Source organism: Puma concolor, chromosome E3 (genome assembly GCF_028749965.1).
Source record: "Puma concolor isolate L17-30 chromosome E3, mPumCon1.1.hap2, whole genome shotgun sequence".
Taxonomy (NCBI): domain Eukaryota; kingdom Metazoa; phylum Chordata; class Mammalia; order Carnivora; family Felidae; genus Puma; species Puma concolor.
Genome location: NC_141682.1, coordinates 33,207,500 through 33,222,375, shown reverse-complemented (window position 1 = coordinate 33,222,375; position 14,876 = coordinate 33,207,500). Strand labels below are relative to the sequence as shown.

The following is a 14,876-nucleotide window of genomic DNA, read 5'->3' as shown; positions in this document are numbered from 1 at the left end:
TGCACAGGAAAAATTCTTACCGATTCTTTCAGGCCTGGTTCAAATGGTACCGCCTCTGGGAAGTCCTCCTTGAATTCCCACATCACTCTCTTCCCACATTCCCCATCCCCTGACCAAATCTAGCTCTCCTTCCCCTCAATGTCCAGCCCGAAACCTCCAGGTCACTCTCAGATGCTGTAATCTGTGTGTCACCCTTGCAAGATCCTGAGCTCCGTGAGAGCAGGGTCCCATGTCTCATGCACTAGGCATGCTGAAGGCCTGGTGTGATGGGTAATTTTGTGTTGATTTGACTGAGCCATGGGGTGCTGAAGTATTTGGTCACACACAACTTGGGGTGTTTCCGTGAGAGTGGTTTTAGATGGATTTAACATTCATCTATATCTATCTATCTATATAGTATCTATAACTATGTATATCTAGATTGATAGATAAATATAGATATTATATACATAGATATATTAAAGAGACAGGACGAGAGAGAGAGAGCGAGCACATGTGCACACAAGAGCAGGGGGAGAGGGGCAGAGGGAGAAGGAGACTCTTAAGCAGGCTCCACTCTCAGCTTAGAGCCTGATGCGGGGCTCAATCCCACAGCCCTGGGATTATGATCTGAGCCCAAACCAAGAGTCAGACACTCAACTGAATGAACCACCCAGGCGCCCCTAACATTTAAATCAATAGACTGAGCCAAGCAGAGTGCCCCGATAATGTAGGTGGGCCACATCCCATCAGTCAAAGGCATGAATGAAACAAAAGGCAATCAACAACTACAGGGTAATTCTGCCTGGCTGCCTCAAGCTGGGACATCACCTTTTCCCCGCCTTCAGCCTAACCTCAAACATTGGCTTTTCCCAGGTCTCAAGCCTCTAAACTAAAAGGCTCTCAGGCCCTCAGACTCCGACTAGAACAACACCATCGGCTTTAAAGCTTGCTGACCGCAGACCTTGGGAAGTGTCAGCCTCCATAATCGTGTGGGCCAATTCCTTACAATAAATCTCTTTCTAGAGGTACCTATGTGCTACTGGTTCTGTTTCTCGAGAGAACGCTAATACGCCTGGCTTAGTTGGTTCTTAAAATGTGATGGATGTGAGGGGCACCTGAATGGCTCAGTCGGTTAAGCGTCCGATTTCAGCTCAGGTCACGATCTCACCACTCACAAGTTCGAGCCCCACGTCGGGCTCTGTGCTGACAGCACAGAGCCTGGAGCCTGCTTCGGATTCTGCCTCCCTCTCTGTCTGCCCCTCCTCCACTGGCGCTCTGTCTCTCTCTCAAAAATATAAAAACATAAAATGAATTTTTTTAAAGAACTCTTCCATGATGTGGCCCTGCTCCTCTCTGCACACCCGTCTTACGTCTCTCTCACTATACTGGTCTACTTCTGCTCCTTGAACATACCAAGTCCTTTCTTGTCTCAGGACCTTTGCACATACTGGTGCCTCTGCCTGGGACGCTCTTACCCCAGCTCTTCACCAGGCTGCTCAAGCTCCCCCTTTAGGTCACAGCTCAAACTTCGCCTTCCCGAACACAATACTTAAAAGATGTCACTGTTTTATCAATATGTTTACTCATTTTTTATCTGTTTACCTCTGTGGGCAGGGATCTTATCTTACCTGTTGATCATCAGATTCTCAGAGCCTAGTACAGCACCTGGCACAAGTCACGTAGAAGAGAGATATTTGTGCAATGGATGACAGGCGGGTAGATAAATATGAATATATGGATGGACGGACAGACGAATGGGCGTAGATGGAAATGGAAGATGGACAGATTGGATGGAAGGATGGATAGATGAGTGAGAAAAATGAAGCTGTGGGTAGGTAGGTAGGTGAATAGACAGATGGGTGGGTAAGAGAGAGAAGAACGGATGGATGGATGGATGGGAAAGAGGGTAGATGGAGAGATGGGGATAGAACAGATGGAGGAGAAGAATGAATGGATGGATGGATGGATGGATGGATGGATTGGATGGGAGGCTGGACTGATGACAGATATACAGATGTATATAAGCGTGAATACGTGGACAGGTGTGTGAACGGGTGCACAGGAGTGTATGTGGATGACTAGGAGGCTGGGTGAATAGATGCAGGGGTGAGAAGTTGGTGGAGAAATGGGTGAGAGGCTACATAAACAGATAGATAGATGGATGGACGACGGATGAAGGTAGACGAACATACAGAGGTAGGAACGGGTAGGTGTGTGGATGGATACATGGATGGGTGGGCAGGTGGCTGACTGGGAGAACAGGTGACTAGATGGGTAGGTGAGAGGGTGGATGGACAGATGGGTGGGAAGGTACAGAGATGAGAGGGAGGAGAGAGATGGGTGAGAGGGAGGGATCGAGTGGACGGACAGATGTATGTACGTGTGGGTGGATGGATGTAAGGACCAGGGGGTACAAGACTGAGGAGTGGATCAATAGATTCAAGAGGTGATATACGGAAAAATGGATGGATGGGAGAACTCCTGGCCTTCTAGAAGAGGCCCCAAGGCGACTAGAGTGGGCCCCCTCTCACCTCCAGGAAGTTGAAGGCATGACCTAGGGCGTGGATGGTCAGGTTGGTCATGGCGGAACGGGGGAGGAAGGAGGCTGGAGAAAAGAGAAGGGTCCGCTCCAGGTTGGCTCCCAGGCTGCCAGACACTAGGAGAACCAAGAGAGAGGATCAGCACACTCTGTACCTGTCACAGAGTAGAGTCTGGCCACCGAGGGGCCACAGCCTAAGACAAGGCAAGATGGGGCACGTCCTCTCCAGCAGGACAGGTGTCTCTGCCTTTAGCCTCATCAAAGCCCCAGAAAAGATCAGGACACCCCTGCTGACAAGTGGGCACCCCACTTTCTACCCAGAGACTTCGGGAGCGGCCGAGGGAGTAGAGGTACCCAAGCTAGAACGGGGTTTCCTTTTGGATGCTTTGTTTAATTACGACAAGATGGTGACAACCTCCGTTTAGTGCCTTTTAACACAGGGGAAAACAGGTCCCCAATTCACAGGCAGGCAACAGAGCCAATCTTCCACCATTATTTCGTCAGCACTGTATTCCTTTTCCGGATTACCTTGCGTTTACAGAGTTAAACTGATTTTTTTTTTATTAACGGTAGTAATAGACAGATTCCTTTTGAAATAAATGCAAGTTAAAAAAGAACCAGTTTAGAGAAAAGACAGAAATACTCCATTGCATGCTATGAACTGGCTGATAGTTGATGAGTTTAGACTTCTTCCAACAAAAATGGCAGGTGGGTGGGAACAGAGCAAAAAAATCAAGCAGGTGGCATATAAACAGGTGACAACTGGGAAAGAGTGTCTTCGATCCACGTGTCCTCGAGGGTTAGAGCTCCCAGGTCCCCCAGGGCTTCATGGCCCCAGAGCGGGGCAGCGGCTGCCCAGGATGGCCATACCTGAGCGAAACGTGACGTCAGAATAGGATGAGTGTTTCCAGGCCTCCGGATGGAACTCCTGGCTGAGGATGTCCTCAGGGAGGGTCTCCCGGAGAGCGCGCTTTAGAGGGTCATCGGTCTCCAGCAGCTGCAGCAGGTGACTCCACACAAAGGAACCCACTGGAGTCCAGTCACAGCCAACAGGGAGGGGAGGGGAGGGGAGGGGAGGGGAGGGGAGGGATGGATCTGGAGCTGGCTCAGCCCAGAGAACAGACTCCCTCCCCCCACCCCACCGGAGCGTGTAACCCAAGTCCTGCCACTTCCACAAGCCAAGGGGCTTCTCAGGAGCCCAGCTATCTGTATTTTATTTCAAGAAATCACGGCCAACAGTGGTGCTTTCATGGAACTTGTCAATCCAGCCCGCGCACAGCATCCTGACGTGCCTTCCGGGAGGGAGAGGGGGACACTGTGGGGAAAGCTCTGGGTTGACAGTCAGACCCAAGTCTGAATCTCACGTCCACCACTCACGAGCTGTGTGACCTCAGGCTGGTTACTCTACCTCTCTGAGGCCCAGTTTCCTCATCTGCAAAACGAAGCATCACAACCCATCTCCCAGGGCTGCTGGTGCAGACCAGTCAAGAGGAAGCCTGGGCCCAGAGAAATGAGTATCTTTCAGGGTTGGGAAAGGGGTGACGTGCATTTCGGGATAGGGATCCCCAGGCTCTCTGGAGGAGTAAAGATCAAATGAGATCACCCAGGGGAAAGATTCTGATGAGGGATATTAGAGTCTAAATGGGAGCCCCCAATCCGCTTGTTGTCCCAGGCTCTCAGAATACCCGGCAGAGAGCTTCTAGAACAATCCGCCATGGATCAGAGTGGAGGCTGGCTTTTCTTCCCAGGGGGCAATACACAGGCCTGCTACCCCAGGGTCTCCATCAAGGCTGAGCCCCTTCCCTGATTCCTCGGTGAGGGGGCTTGGGTTAATGGCCTACTTGACCAAAACTGCCGCCTCTCCCCACCTCCCACTCACATCCCATCCCATCCCATCCCACCCGATACCACCAACGAACAGTTACATCTTCTAGCAGTACCGTTTGTATTCCTTTCGGAGGGATGTCACTTCTTTAGAAGGTAATCTAACAGCATGACAGACTTTTAAATGTGTACACCCTTCAAAAAAGAGGGGGGGTGGAAAGGGGCACCTGGGTGGCTCAGTCGGTTAAGATTCTGCCTCTTGGTCTTGGCTCAGGTCATTATCTGGCGGTTCGTGAGTTCAAGCCCCATGTTGGGCTCTACGCTGACAGTGAGGAGCCTGCTTGGGATTCTGTGTCTCCCTCTCTCGTGCACAGGTACATGCATTCACTCTCTCTCTCTCAAAATAAAGAAACTTTAAATTTTTAAAAGATAAACCGTTCTAAATGCCTTTGTATATTGACTCGGTTTATGCTCCCTCTATGAGGGAGGTAGCGCAAGTACGATCATCCCCATTTCCCAGATGTACAAACAGAGGCTCAGCAAGGTTTAGTAACTTGTCCAAAGGCACACAGGCAGGGAGCCGCTGAGCTGGGATTTGAACCCGGGCTGTGGGGCTCCAGGGGCTCACCTCACTGTGTAGCATGCACAAGATTTTTGAAAATTAGTTCAACTTATTTTTCTTTGAAGTTTCACTTTTGGGTTTAGGAACTATGGCCAGAGGCCCCTGTTTATTTAGTTATTTTCAGAGCAAGAAAGAGACAGGAAACAGGAGAAGTGGAGGGGCAGAGAGAGTGAGAGAGAGAATCCCAAGCAGGCTCCACACTGTCAGCACAGAGCCCGACGTGGGGCTCGAACCCACGAACCATGAGATCACGACCTGAGCAAAAACCAAGAGTCAGAAACCTAACTGACCGAGCCGGCCAGGAGCCCCAGAGGCCCCTGTTTAAAGGGTACTCTCTGACCCTAGAAGGGATCGGAGATTTGGAGATACTGTTCCTCCTCTGTCTCAGGTCTCCCTTCCAGGCACTAGGTCACGAGCTGGCCAGAACTACAAGGGAAGTCAGCGGCTTTCATCCCTTTTCACAGATGAGGAAACAGAGATCCAGAAAGAGAAGCAACTTGTCCAAGATTGTCTAGGTGCCATACACGGGACGTGCGGGCACACGAGGCTACTTGTTCAGGGGGTGTGGCAAGAAAAGGAGAACAGGAAGGGGTTAGGAGAGCACCTGATGCGCAGAGGTGAACCCGCTTCCAAACCCTCGCACCCAGCGGGAGGCCCCGTGCCAGCCCCGCCCCCACCCCCAGCTCCCACTGCTCACCCTGGGTAGACCGCTCGCCGGCCTGGGTGCGCCGCACCTGGGCGAACACCTCCTCGCCAGGACACCTCATCAGGGCCAGGTAGGCATTGATGCGGATCTCAGCGTCCTCCTCGGGGCTTTGGTACAGGCGGGAGAGCACAGATCGCTGGCCCGGGCAGAGGGGAGGCCATCACCCTGGGTCCATCCACCTTCCACCCCTCTCCACCCCGGGGCTCCATGTCCCCCGAGCTGCTCTGGCTCCAGCAGGTGGCCCTGTTGCCCCCCGCCCCCCCGGCTCTGATAATATCTCCGCCATAGGAGGCCTCCCTGATGCTGTCACCTGCGGCCCATTTACGGGAGGTGGTAGGGTCACTGCTGAGCCCCGTCATCCCCCAGCCCGAAGGCTCCCCACTTTCCACAGGTAACAGCAGGTAGATAGATGGGTGTGGCTGCATTCTAATAAAACTTTATTTATAGAAGCAGCACAGTGTGCGACACAAAGGAGGTATTCTCTCAAGGGCTTGGCTTGCCCAGGCCCCTTTCCTAAGCAAGCAACCTCCCTCACCCTGTGACTTTCTCCCTCGGCACCTGCCGGTTTCCTTCAGAGCACAGCCCTCCATCCGTCCACTCTTGCAGCAGTATTTACTGAGCACCTACTATGTGCCCGGCACTGTGTTAAGCGCCAGGTGACAGTGACAAGCAAGATAAACCCAGCTCCTGTCCCCTGAAGGTGATTTTCTAGTGCAGGAAGACTGACAATAAACGTGGTTCGTCTGTGAAATGTGTATTAGGTGATAAATGCCAAAAAGGGAAAACTTAAACGGGGAAGCAATTTCAAGGGCGCCTGGGTGGCTCAGTCAGCTAAGCGTCTGACTTCAGCTTGTGTCATCATCTCTGGATTCGTGAGTTTAAGCCCCACGTGTGCTCTGTGCTGACAGCCTTCGGATCCTGTGTCTCCACCTCCCTCTTCCCCTCCCCAGCTCACACTCTGCCTCTCTCTCCCTCTCAAAAGGGAACATTAAAAAAAAAATTTTTTTAATGTGTAAGTAATTTCAGGTGCAAGAGCCAAGGAGGACCCCTGCAAAGTGATTTATACACAAAGACTTAGAGGAAGTGAGAAGTGAAGCCTCAGGATATCCAGGGGAAAGGCATTCTGGGAAGGGAGAATAGCCCATGCAAAGGGCCTGCGGCAGAAGCGCGCCCAGAGGGAGGACAATCAGGAGCCCAGCGTGGCTGGAGAGCCGTAGGGGTGAGGAAAATAGACAAAGCTATAAGCAAGTCAGTGGTCAGGGCACACAGGGCCTGCCAGGTCTGTCAAGACTCTGGCTTGAGGGCGAGAGAAGCCTCTAGAACAGGGGTCAGCCAACTTTTTTGCAAAGGGACAGACAGTACATTTTTCTGGCTTTGCGGGCCATGCAGTCTCTTGCAATGACTCTACTCTGCAGCTGTAGCAAAAAAAAAAAAAAAAGCAGTCCTAGACAACACACAAATGAACAGGCACGGCTGCATTCCAGCAAAGTATTTCGTGCAAAATAGGCAGCAAGGGAGCGTGGGGCCTGTGGACCAGAGCTCGCCGACCCCCGAACTAGAGGGTTTGCAGCACAGGACGGCTTCTATATGGTTTGTGATCATATTGCTTATTTGTGTGTTTCTTTGATCAGTCCTCGCCTCCCACACCAGATGCAGGCTCCGTGTCAACAGAGACCCGGACGCCTATTCACGCAGGTGCCCGGTGCACAGTAGGTACCCAGTAAATACGCGACGGATGAACACATGAAGAAAATGAGTTCGCAAACAGTGGTTCGAGACCCACCGCCGCCCAATCGCAACCCCAGGGAACGACACACGGGAGCTCACGTCTGCAGAGCAGGGAACTCTCCGGAAGGCCTGGATGGCCCCCAGCCGGACTTCAGGGGGGCAGCTCCTCTCAGACGCACAAGTGCTCAGAGCAGGGGTGAGAGCGGCGGCCGCCAGGCCCGCGTTGCCAATCGCCTTCAGCACGAGCTGGAGCTGAAACAAGACGTCGGTGGGGCCTTGAGGCCTGGTGGGGGTGCTCACCTCACCCGCACAGCTGAGGGCTCACCTGCGTGGCACAGGCTGTGCCCAGGATGCCGGTCTCCCTCACCTGGTCAGCGTCCGAGGGCTCCTGGAGGGTGCAGTTGGCATCCAAGGCCTCTCCCAGGATCCTCACGAGGGAGCCGACACCAGGCAGGCGTCCGCAGGGCCCGTCCAGAGAGGCACAGAGGTTGTGCGCCAGGGCCGAGATGCCCAGAAAGGCGCTGGGGCTGGCCCCCGGGGTCTGCAGGAGCGGCTGGGGACAGAAACCGGCCCCCACCCCAGCCGAGAAGGCTGCTAAGTGGCCCTTCACAGGCCCGGCCGCGTACAGATGGGCCCCCGCCCTGGCTGCACACAGACTCCTAGAGACCTGGGTCCCCTACCCCGGGAGTCTGAATAAACTGGCGTGTGGTTGGGCCTGTCCACGGAGCACCCGCCAAAGGACCTAGGTGACGCTTAGGTGCAGCAAGGAGGGAGAAGGCCGTTAGGGGGACGCAGGGCAGGGGACTGTCGCTGATGTCTCAAGACGGTTTCAGCTGTCACAACTGAGAAGCAGACACGCCAGCATCCCGGGGGCAGAGACCGGGGATGCCGCTGAAGGTCCTCTCGCACCCAGGAGGAACTGTCCACCCCAGAGGTCGACAGTGCGAGGCTGGGAAACCCCGGGCTCAGTCACCAGTTTGGAGGAGGAAGGCGGGCACAACACGGGGGGGGGGGGGGGGGGGGGCGGGGGCATCCGGGTTAATGCTTAGCAACCACCCGGAGACACCGCAGCCCCTCGTGGGTAGCGCTGGCCAATTTCCACGGTGTAAATGCTCCTGTCACAGCGCTCCCGGCGGCTCACCGCAGCGGGGCCAGACGCGCAGACATCAGCGGGGAGCGGCTGGCATGTGGCGAGCGCGCGCATGCGCGCGCCCGCTCACGCCAGCAAGCGCGTGCGCACGCACATGCGCACGCGCACACCCACCTCGCCTAAATAAACCCGAGGAAAGGGAGGCGGTCCTGTGCCGTAACGGGATGAGGCGTGCAGTCTCTATGACCTTGGCTTTTAACCTAACTTCTCTACCTGCAAGCTGAATGTTTAAATGACATCTGTGTTTTTCCGCCAGTTTCCCAACAGCGTGGAAATTGAGACTTTCCTGCCGCCAGCCCCACCCTCCAACACATGCTGGGGCCTCTTGGGTCTCGCTCCCTGAGGGTCAGGAGACCCCAGTCCCCGCCGTGGGGGCTACACTGCCCTACCCACCCACATCAAGCAGGCTCATCTCTCCAGGGGCCTCCCAGCAGCAGCAGCAACTGAGCCCAGGCTGAGTCAGACCCCGGCCCGTTCCAGCTGTGCGACAGGGTCCCACCCAGACGCTCAGCCACCCCTACACCAGGGCCCTGGAGCCTTCAAATCAGAGGAAAGCAAAGGGGGGTGGGGTGAGTGGGGGATAGGGGAGCGCTGGTTCTAGGCCTCTTGGGGGAAAAGCCAGAAAGATAGATTTTATTTATAAAGTTTTTTAATGTTTATGTTTGAGAGAGAAAGAGACAGATGCGAGCAGGGGAGGGGCAGAAGGAGAGGGAGACCCAGAATCCAAAGCAGGCTGCAGGCTCGGAGCTGTCAGCACGGAGCCGGAGGCAGGACTCGAACTCATGAACCGCAAGATCATGACCCGAGCAGAAGTTGGACGCTTAACTAAGCCACCCAGGCGACCTTAGGAAGATGGATTTTAATAAAAAACACTGACATGGCAGGCCCTGTGTGCCCAGTTCTGCTGTTCACATGTCACACAGATCACATGATTGAATCGTGAGACACAGAGAGATTAAGTAATTTGCCCACGGTCACCCAGCCCACAAAGAGGTGGAGCCAAGACGTAACCCTGAAGGGTCTGGCTCCCGGGCAGGACGTTACCCCACGCTCACTGCTCCTTAAATACATATTCTCAACTTGCGGAAACCAGGTCTGGGCATGGGCATCGGGCAGTGGCTTCTATTACCCCACCGAGAGCAGCGACAGCCTGGCAGCCTGGGAAAATGCAATGTCTATACCAACTCTGTTCTTCTCTTAGACTCCTGCTGTCCACCAGGTTTGTGCGTCCACAGCAGGGTGTCGTGCGTGTGTCTGCATGTGTGCTCTCGTATGTGGTATGTGTAAACACGCGTGTTGTGTTCCCTTATGGGAGTGTATGTTTTTCCCAGTATACATGTGGGTCGGGGTGCACATGTCCCAGTGCGTGCGTGTGCACACGTACCAACATGGGTGGGTGCCCTGTGTGTATACATGCCTGCCCTAATGTGTGTGTGTGTGCACGCCCCAGTATAGCCTGGTGTGTGTGTGTGCACCCAGGTATGGGTGGATGTCCGCACTTGTCCCTGTGAGTATCTTTGTGTGTGTGCCCATGACATGTCTGTGTATAGGCACCTCTGCTTTCACATATGTGTGTGTTTTGGTATGTATGTCTCCGTGTGTGTGTTTTGTTTGTGAAAGGAAAGGGATGTGTGGCTTGGAAAAGCACATTCAATGTTATTCGAGATCTATCAACTGAGAACAGTCTTCCCTGTTTCCTCCATACAGAGGAGGGAGAGCAGGGGACATGAACCGTGGAGAGAAGACAGCCAGGCTTGTGGAGGACGGTTCCCCCCTGTCAGAGGTCTCGCTCTCTACTGGCTTTGCCCCAGGAAGGCCGCCAGGGATAGGCAAGGGCAGACTGGGCCCTCCAGGGACCAAAGATGGAACAAGAAGCGAGGTAGGGGCCAGCGGGGGAGGCCAAGTGGCTGGGGCCCCTTGGCCGGCTGGGAGCTGCAGGACAGCGGGGCCAGCATGAGGTCAGGGCTCCCAGAGCAGCAAGGACCCTGTGGGATCACTGGCTGCCCGAGGGACAGGGGGGCAGGAGATGTCTGCCCAGAACGGCCAGCCCTCCTTGACTTCACGAGAATCAGAACACTGGCTCCTAATACAAAAATCTCTAACTTAAAAAAAGCTTTGGTGACACTTCGATTAAAAGTCTGCTTAGAAGGTTCTCTCTTTTAATTTTAATTTTTTTATGTTTGTTTATTTTTGAGACAGACACGGCATGAGCAGGGGAGAGGCAGAGGGAGACAGAGACACAGAATCTGAAAGAGGCTCCAGGCTCTGAGCTGTCAGCACAGCCCGATGAGCAGCTAGAACTCATGGACCGTGAGATCGTGACCTGAGCTGAAATCGGACGCTTAACTGAATGAGCCACTCAGGTGCCCCCCCCCACTTTAATTTTTAAAGATAAAATTTTCCCGGGGCGCCTGGGTGGCTCAGTCGGTTGAGCGTCCGACTTCGGCTCAGGTCATGATCTCCCAGTCTGTGAGTTCGAGCCCCACATCGGGCTCTGTGCCGACAGCTCGGAACCTGGAGCCTGCCTCGGATCCTGTGTCTCCCTCTCTCTCTGCCCCTCCCCTGCTCACGCTCTGTCTCAGTGTCAAAATAAATAAAAACATTTAAAAAAATTATATAGGGGCGCCTGGGTGGCGCAGTCGGTTAAGCGGCCGACTTCAGCCAGGTCACGATCTCGCGGTCTGTGAGTTCGAGCCCCGCGTCAGGCTCTGGGCTGATGGCTCGGAGCCTGGAGACTGTTTCCGATTCTGTGTCTCCCTCTCTCTCTGCCCCTCCCCCGTTCATGCTCTGTCTCTCTCTGTCCCAAAAATAAATAAACGTTGAAAAAAAAAAATTTTTTTTTTAAATTATATAAAAAAAAGATAAAATATTCCCCAGGCCTATGACCCTCATACAACTGATTTCCCTTTTCCAACGGGACTTGAAAACCCACTCGTCTTGCCCCCAAATCAAGCCTCCCCCAGAGGCCAGACAGGTAACCTGATAGAAAACAACAGAAGATGCATTGGGGAGATGAAACACGAGCTGGAAAAGACAAACAGCCTGCATTTCCCAAACCAAGAACTTCTAAGTTACATTCATCAAGAGACACCACTAAGAGAGGAAATGGCAAAGAGGCATAGGGCCCAGCAATGGAACGGAGTCCACACACACACACACACACACACACGCACACACGCACACAGCACGGACAAGTCTCACAGAGAATATGGGAGAAAGAAGCCCGACTCCAGGTGCACATGAGCTCATGGGACAATGTCAAGAGCGGGCAAGAGTGAGGGACGGCCGGAAAGGTCAGAATCCCCATGATCTTTGACGTCACTGACCAGGAAGGACACAGGGTGGGGGAGGGGAGCAGGACATGTCCTCCATCTTTTGCTGCTTGCCCAGGTGGACAAATGTCACACAGGACACTTAGGAGTAGCACAGTCTCCTGATTGGGTACTTTGACATGTAACTAAAAACACACCCCTAAGTGCAATGCGGCCCCCTGGGACAGTGGGCCAGACAGAGGACACCGTGGGGAAGGTGGTGGGATTTGAACAGCTGAAGTTTAGTAAGTAACGTACTAAGGTCAGTTCCTTAGATGTGACAAATATGCCCTGGTGACGTCAGACATTAGTAATGGGAGAAACCAGGCCCGGATACACAGGAACTCTGTACTAGCCTTGCAACCCTTCTGCACACCGAAAATTACTCCACTAGAAAAAGTATATTAAAATACTCTCAGGGCGCCTGGTGGTTTAGTCAGTTAAGCATCTGACCTCCGTTCAGGTCATGATATCATGGTGCGTGAGTTTGAGCCCCGCGTCGAGCTCTGTGCTGACAGCTTAGAGCCTGGAGCCTGTTTCAGATTCTGTGTCTCCCTGTCTCTCTCTGCCCCTCACCCTCTCACTCGCTCTCTCTCGCTTCTTTCTCTCTCAAAAATAAACAAACAGTAAAAAAAATTTTTTTTAACTCTCTTGCCTACCCCCTTCCCCCTCTTTCTCTTCCCCCTCCCCCTTCCCCTCTTCCTTCTCTCCACCCCTTCCAGGCTGCTAAAAGCAAGTCTGCATCTCGGACACATGCCCCACAAGCGCCCGGCACACTGTGTCCTTGTGGACTGGACGAGAGAACGAGCAAACCAGTCCAGAGAGGAGCCAGCTCTGGCGTAGAGGACAAGCCAAGTAGGCGGTCGAGACCCTGGGCTCTGTCAGCCGAGGGACCCCGCCCACCCCGTATCCCTAACAAGTGGTCCCAGCAGCGACACCAGCCGCACGCGTGACACTTGGTGCACATCACGACAGCCCCTTGATCCACAGAGTCTCATTATGCATCACCCCACTGCACAGAGGGGGAAACTGAGGCACAGAAAAGGCAAGCGCCCGGCTGTAGGTCATCCTGGTAAGAGACAGAGCTGCGATCCGGAGCTGGAGGTCTAGAACCGGAGCCTGCCCTTTTAACCACCTCACTTGTGCCGAACAAACGGTCTCGAGGACACTGACCCTGCAGGCACTGACTGAGCCCTGGTGGCTCCTGGACAGCGCTAGTGCCCCTGGTGGCCAGACTGTCACCTGTCGGGCCACAAGCCGTGGGGGATGCCCCCAGCGGGGGCCAGCCTGAGCCTGGCTCTGAATCAGGGCCTGATTTGTGTCTGCTGAGCAGAGCCAACCACATAGCCTGCCTGGACCGGCCCCACAGCCAACCCTGGAGTCCGTGGTCAGGGGTCAGGGGTGAGTGCTCCCTATATTCTGCCCAGAGAGTCAGCCAGAGCCTGACCAGCACGAGGGACTAAAAGATCCTGCTGGAGACGTCCTCCCCCAATGGCGAGGCAGGGGTCTCTGCCGCTCCCGGGGACCCTGGCTGCCTGTCACCAGCTCTCACCCCTGCTCCCTGCTGGTGGCCCCTGAATCCTCGCCCACTACCCGCCTGGCACAGCAGGGTGAGGAACAACAAGTGACGGTGCCCGCAGGCAAGTGAGGACACATCCTTCGGAGAAAGGAAGGGCACACAGGCCACCTTAGGCAAGCTTCCCAGCCTCCTCGGGCCTCAGTTTCCCCATTTGCAGTATGGGCATAATCAAAGCACCTACTTCACAGAGGCATCGTCAGGATTAACTAAGACCTCCAGGTGATCAGAAATCCTTGGCCTAGCTTCACACAGGCTTCCTAGTTTCAAGACTCAATAAACGTATTTGTGTACAATAACAAGAACAGCTCTCACCTAAAGGGCTCAGACTCTGTGCCAGACACGGGGAGAATCCATTTACATGCATCTCCCCATCTCTTACCACCAGCCCCGGAGGAAGGTTCTTATTCCATCCCCATCTTCCGGATCAGAAAACAGGCTCAGAGAGGTTAAGCCACTTGCCCACAGTCACACAGCTGGGAGGCACGCTGCTGAGACTCAAACCCAGATCTCGCTGCTCTGTCCCCACTGGCAGCACGAGGGGCTGGCTCAGAGCCCTGACGAAAGCGGGTTACCCCCTGTGTCCAATCGGTTGCTAAGTCAGGGAGGGATGCCAGGGGGCCGGGTGGGGAGCAGGGGCTCACCAGCAGCGTGTGGACCATGGCATCTGTGGGCTGTGGGATGAAGGCCAGCGACCAGAGCCACGCCTCTATCTCGTCCACCTCTACCTCTCCGGACATGATGAGGTCCTTCATGAGGCCCACACAGGGCTCGGTGCCACAGGAGGGCAGGGCGTCCACCAGCGGCTGCCTGAGATCGAGAGAGACAGAGGGATGTCACAGAGGTGGCCCGCACATCCTGAGCGCCTTCGGACTCATCTCGAGGTGGCCTCGGGTCATCCCGGGACACTCTGAGGCTCCGAGAAGTACGATGGGGACGTGTCTGGGATCACACACCCCGGAAGGGGTCGAGCTGGGCTTGGGACCCAAGCAGCCTGGGTTCACAAGGATAACAGCAGCCCAGTCCCAACCCTGGCCAGTCCGCCCACCCAGGAAACAGCGGTTTGGGGCCACATTAGAACCGCCCACTGCTCTGCTAAAACCTGCCTCGGTCACCAAGCAGGGGCGAGGACCCCCGGCATCGAACAGGAACCAACAACTGGCAGGTTGCCTCTGATGTTCAGTCCTGGGCCAACATCAGCATTTTTCTTTTCTTTTCTGAGATGGCAGAAAGGTTCCGAAGCTCAGAAAAGGTTTTCAACCTTGATACAATGGTGGCTCTGAGTAGGGATGTGACCGAATGGGAGGCAGATCCCCAGCATCACTGCAGAAACGGGAGGCTCCCAGAGCTGGAGGCCCCACAAGCCAGCCCACGCCTGCCCACGACCAGACGCCCCACCCCCACCCTCATCATCTGCCTGTCAATAGTCTCTGGCCTC

At 54.5% G+C, this 14,876-nt stretch overlaps 1 protein-coding gene and 1 long non-coding RNA gene across 2 annotated transcripts in view; one reads left to right on the top strand and one right to left on the bottom strand.

Moving 5' to 3' along the window:
- The window catches only part of LOC147573123 (protein APOLTP-like), a 129,766-nt gene that overhangs the window by 107,363 nt on the left and 7,527 nt on the right, over positions 1 to 14,876 (bottom strand). Inside the window, exons 4-9 of the mRNA XM_086691834.1 lie at positions 14,083 to 14,248; positions 7,769 to 7,954; positions 7,501 to 7,653; positions 5,665 to 5,809; positions 3,392 to 3,550; positions 2,514 to 2,638 (exon numbers count right to left, since the gene is read on the bottom strand). Of these exons, the coding sequence (XP_086547960.1) occupies positions 2,514 to 2,638; positions 3,392 to 3,550; positions 5,665 to 5,809; positions 7,501 to 7,653; positions 7,769 to 7,954; positions 14,083 to 14,248 (934 nt within the window). The remainder of the gene's footprint in view (positions 1 to 2,513; positions 2,639 to 3,391; positions 3,551 to 5,664; positions 5,810 to 7,500; positions 7,654 to 7,768; positions 7,955 to 14,082; positions 14,249 to 14,876) is intronic.
- On the top strand, positions 9,525 to 10,702 carry LOC147573124 (uncharacterized). The gene is made up of 2 exons (XR_015245539.1): positions 9,525 to 9,770; positions 10,259 to 10,702. It is a non-coding gene; the product is annotated as an uncharacterized LOC147573124 (long non-coding RNA).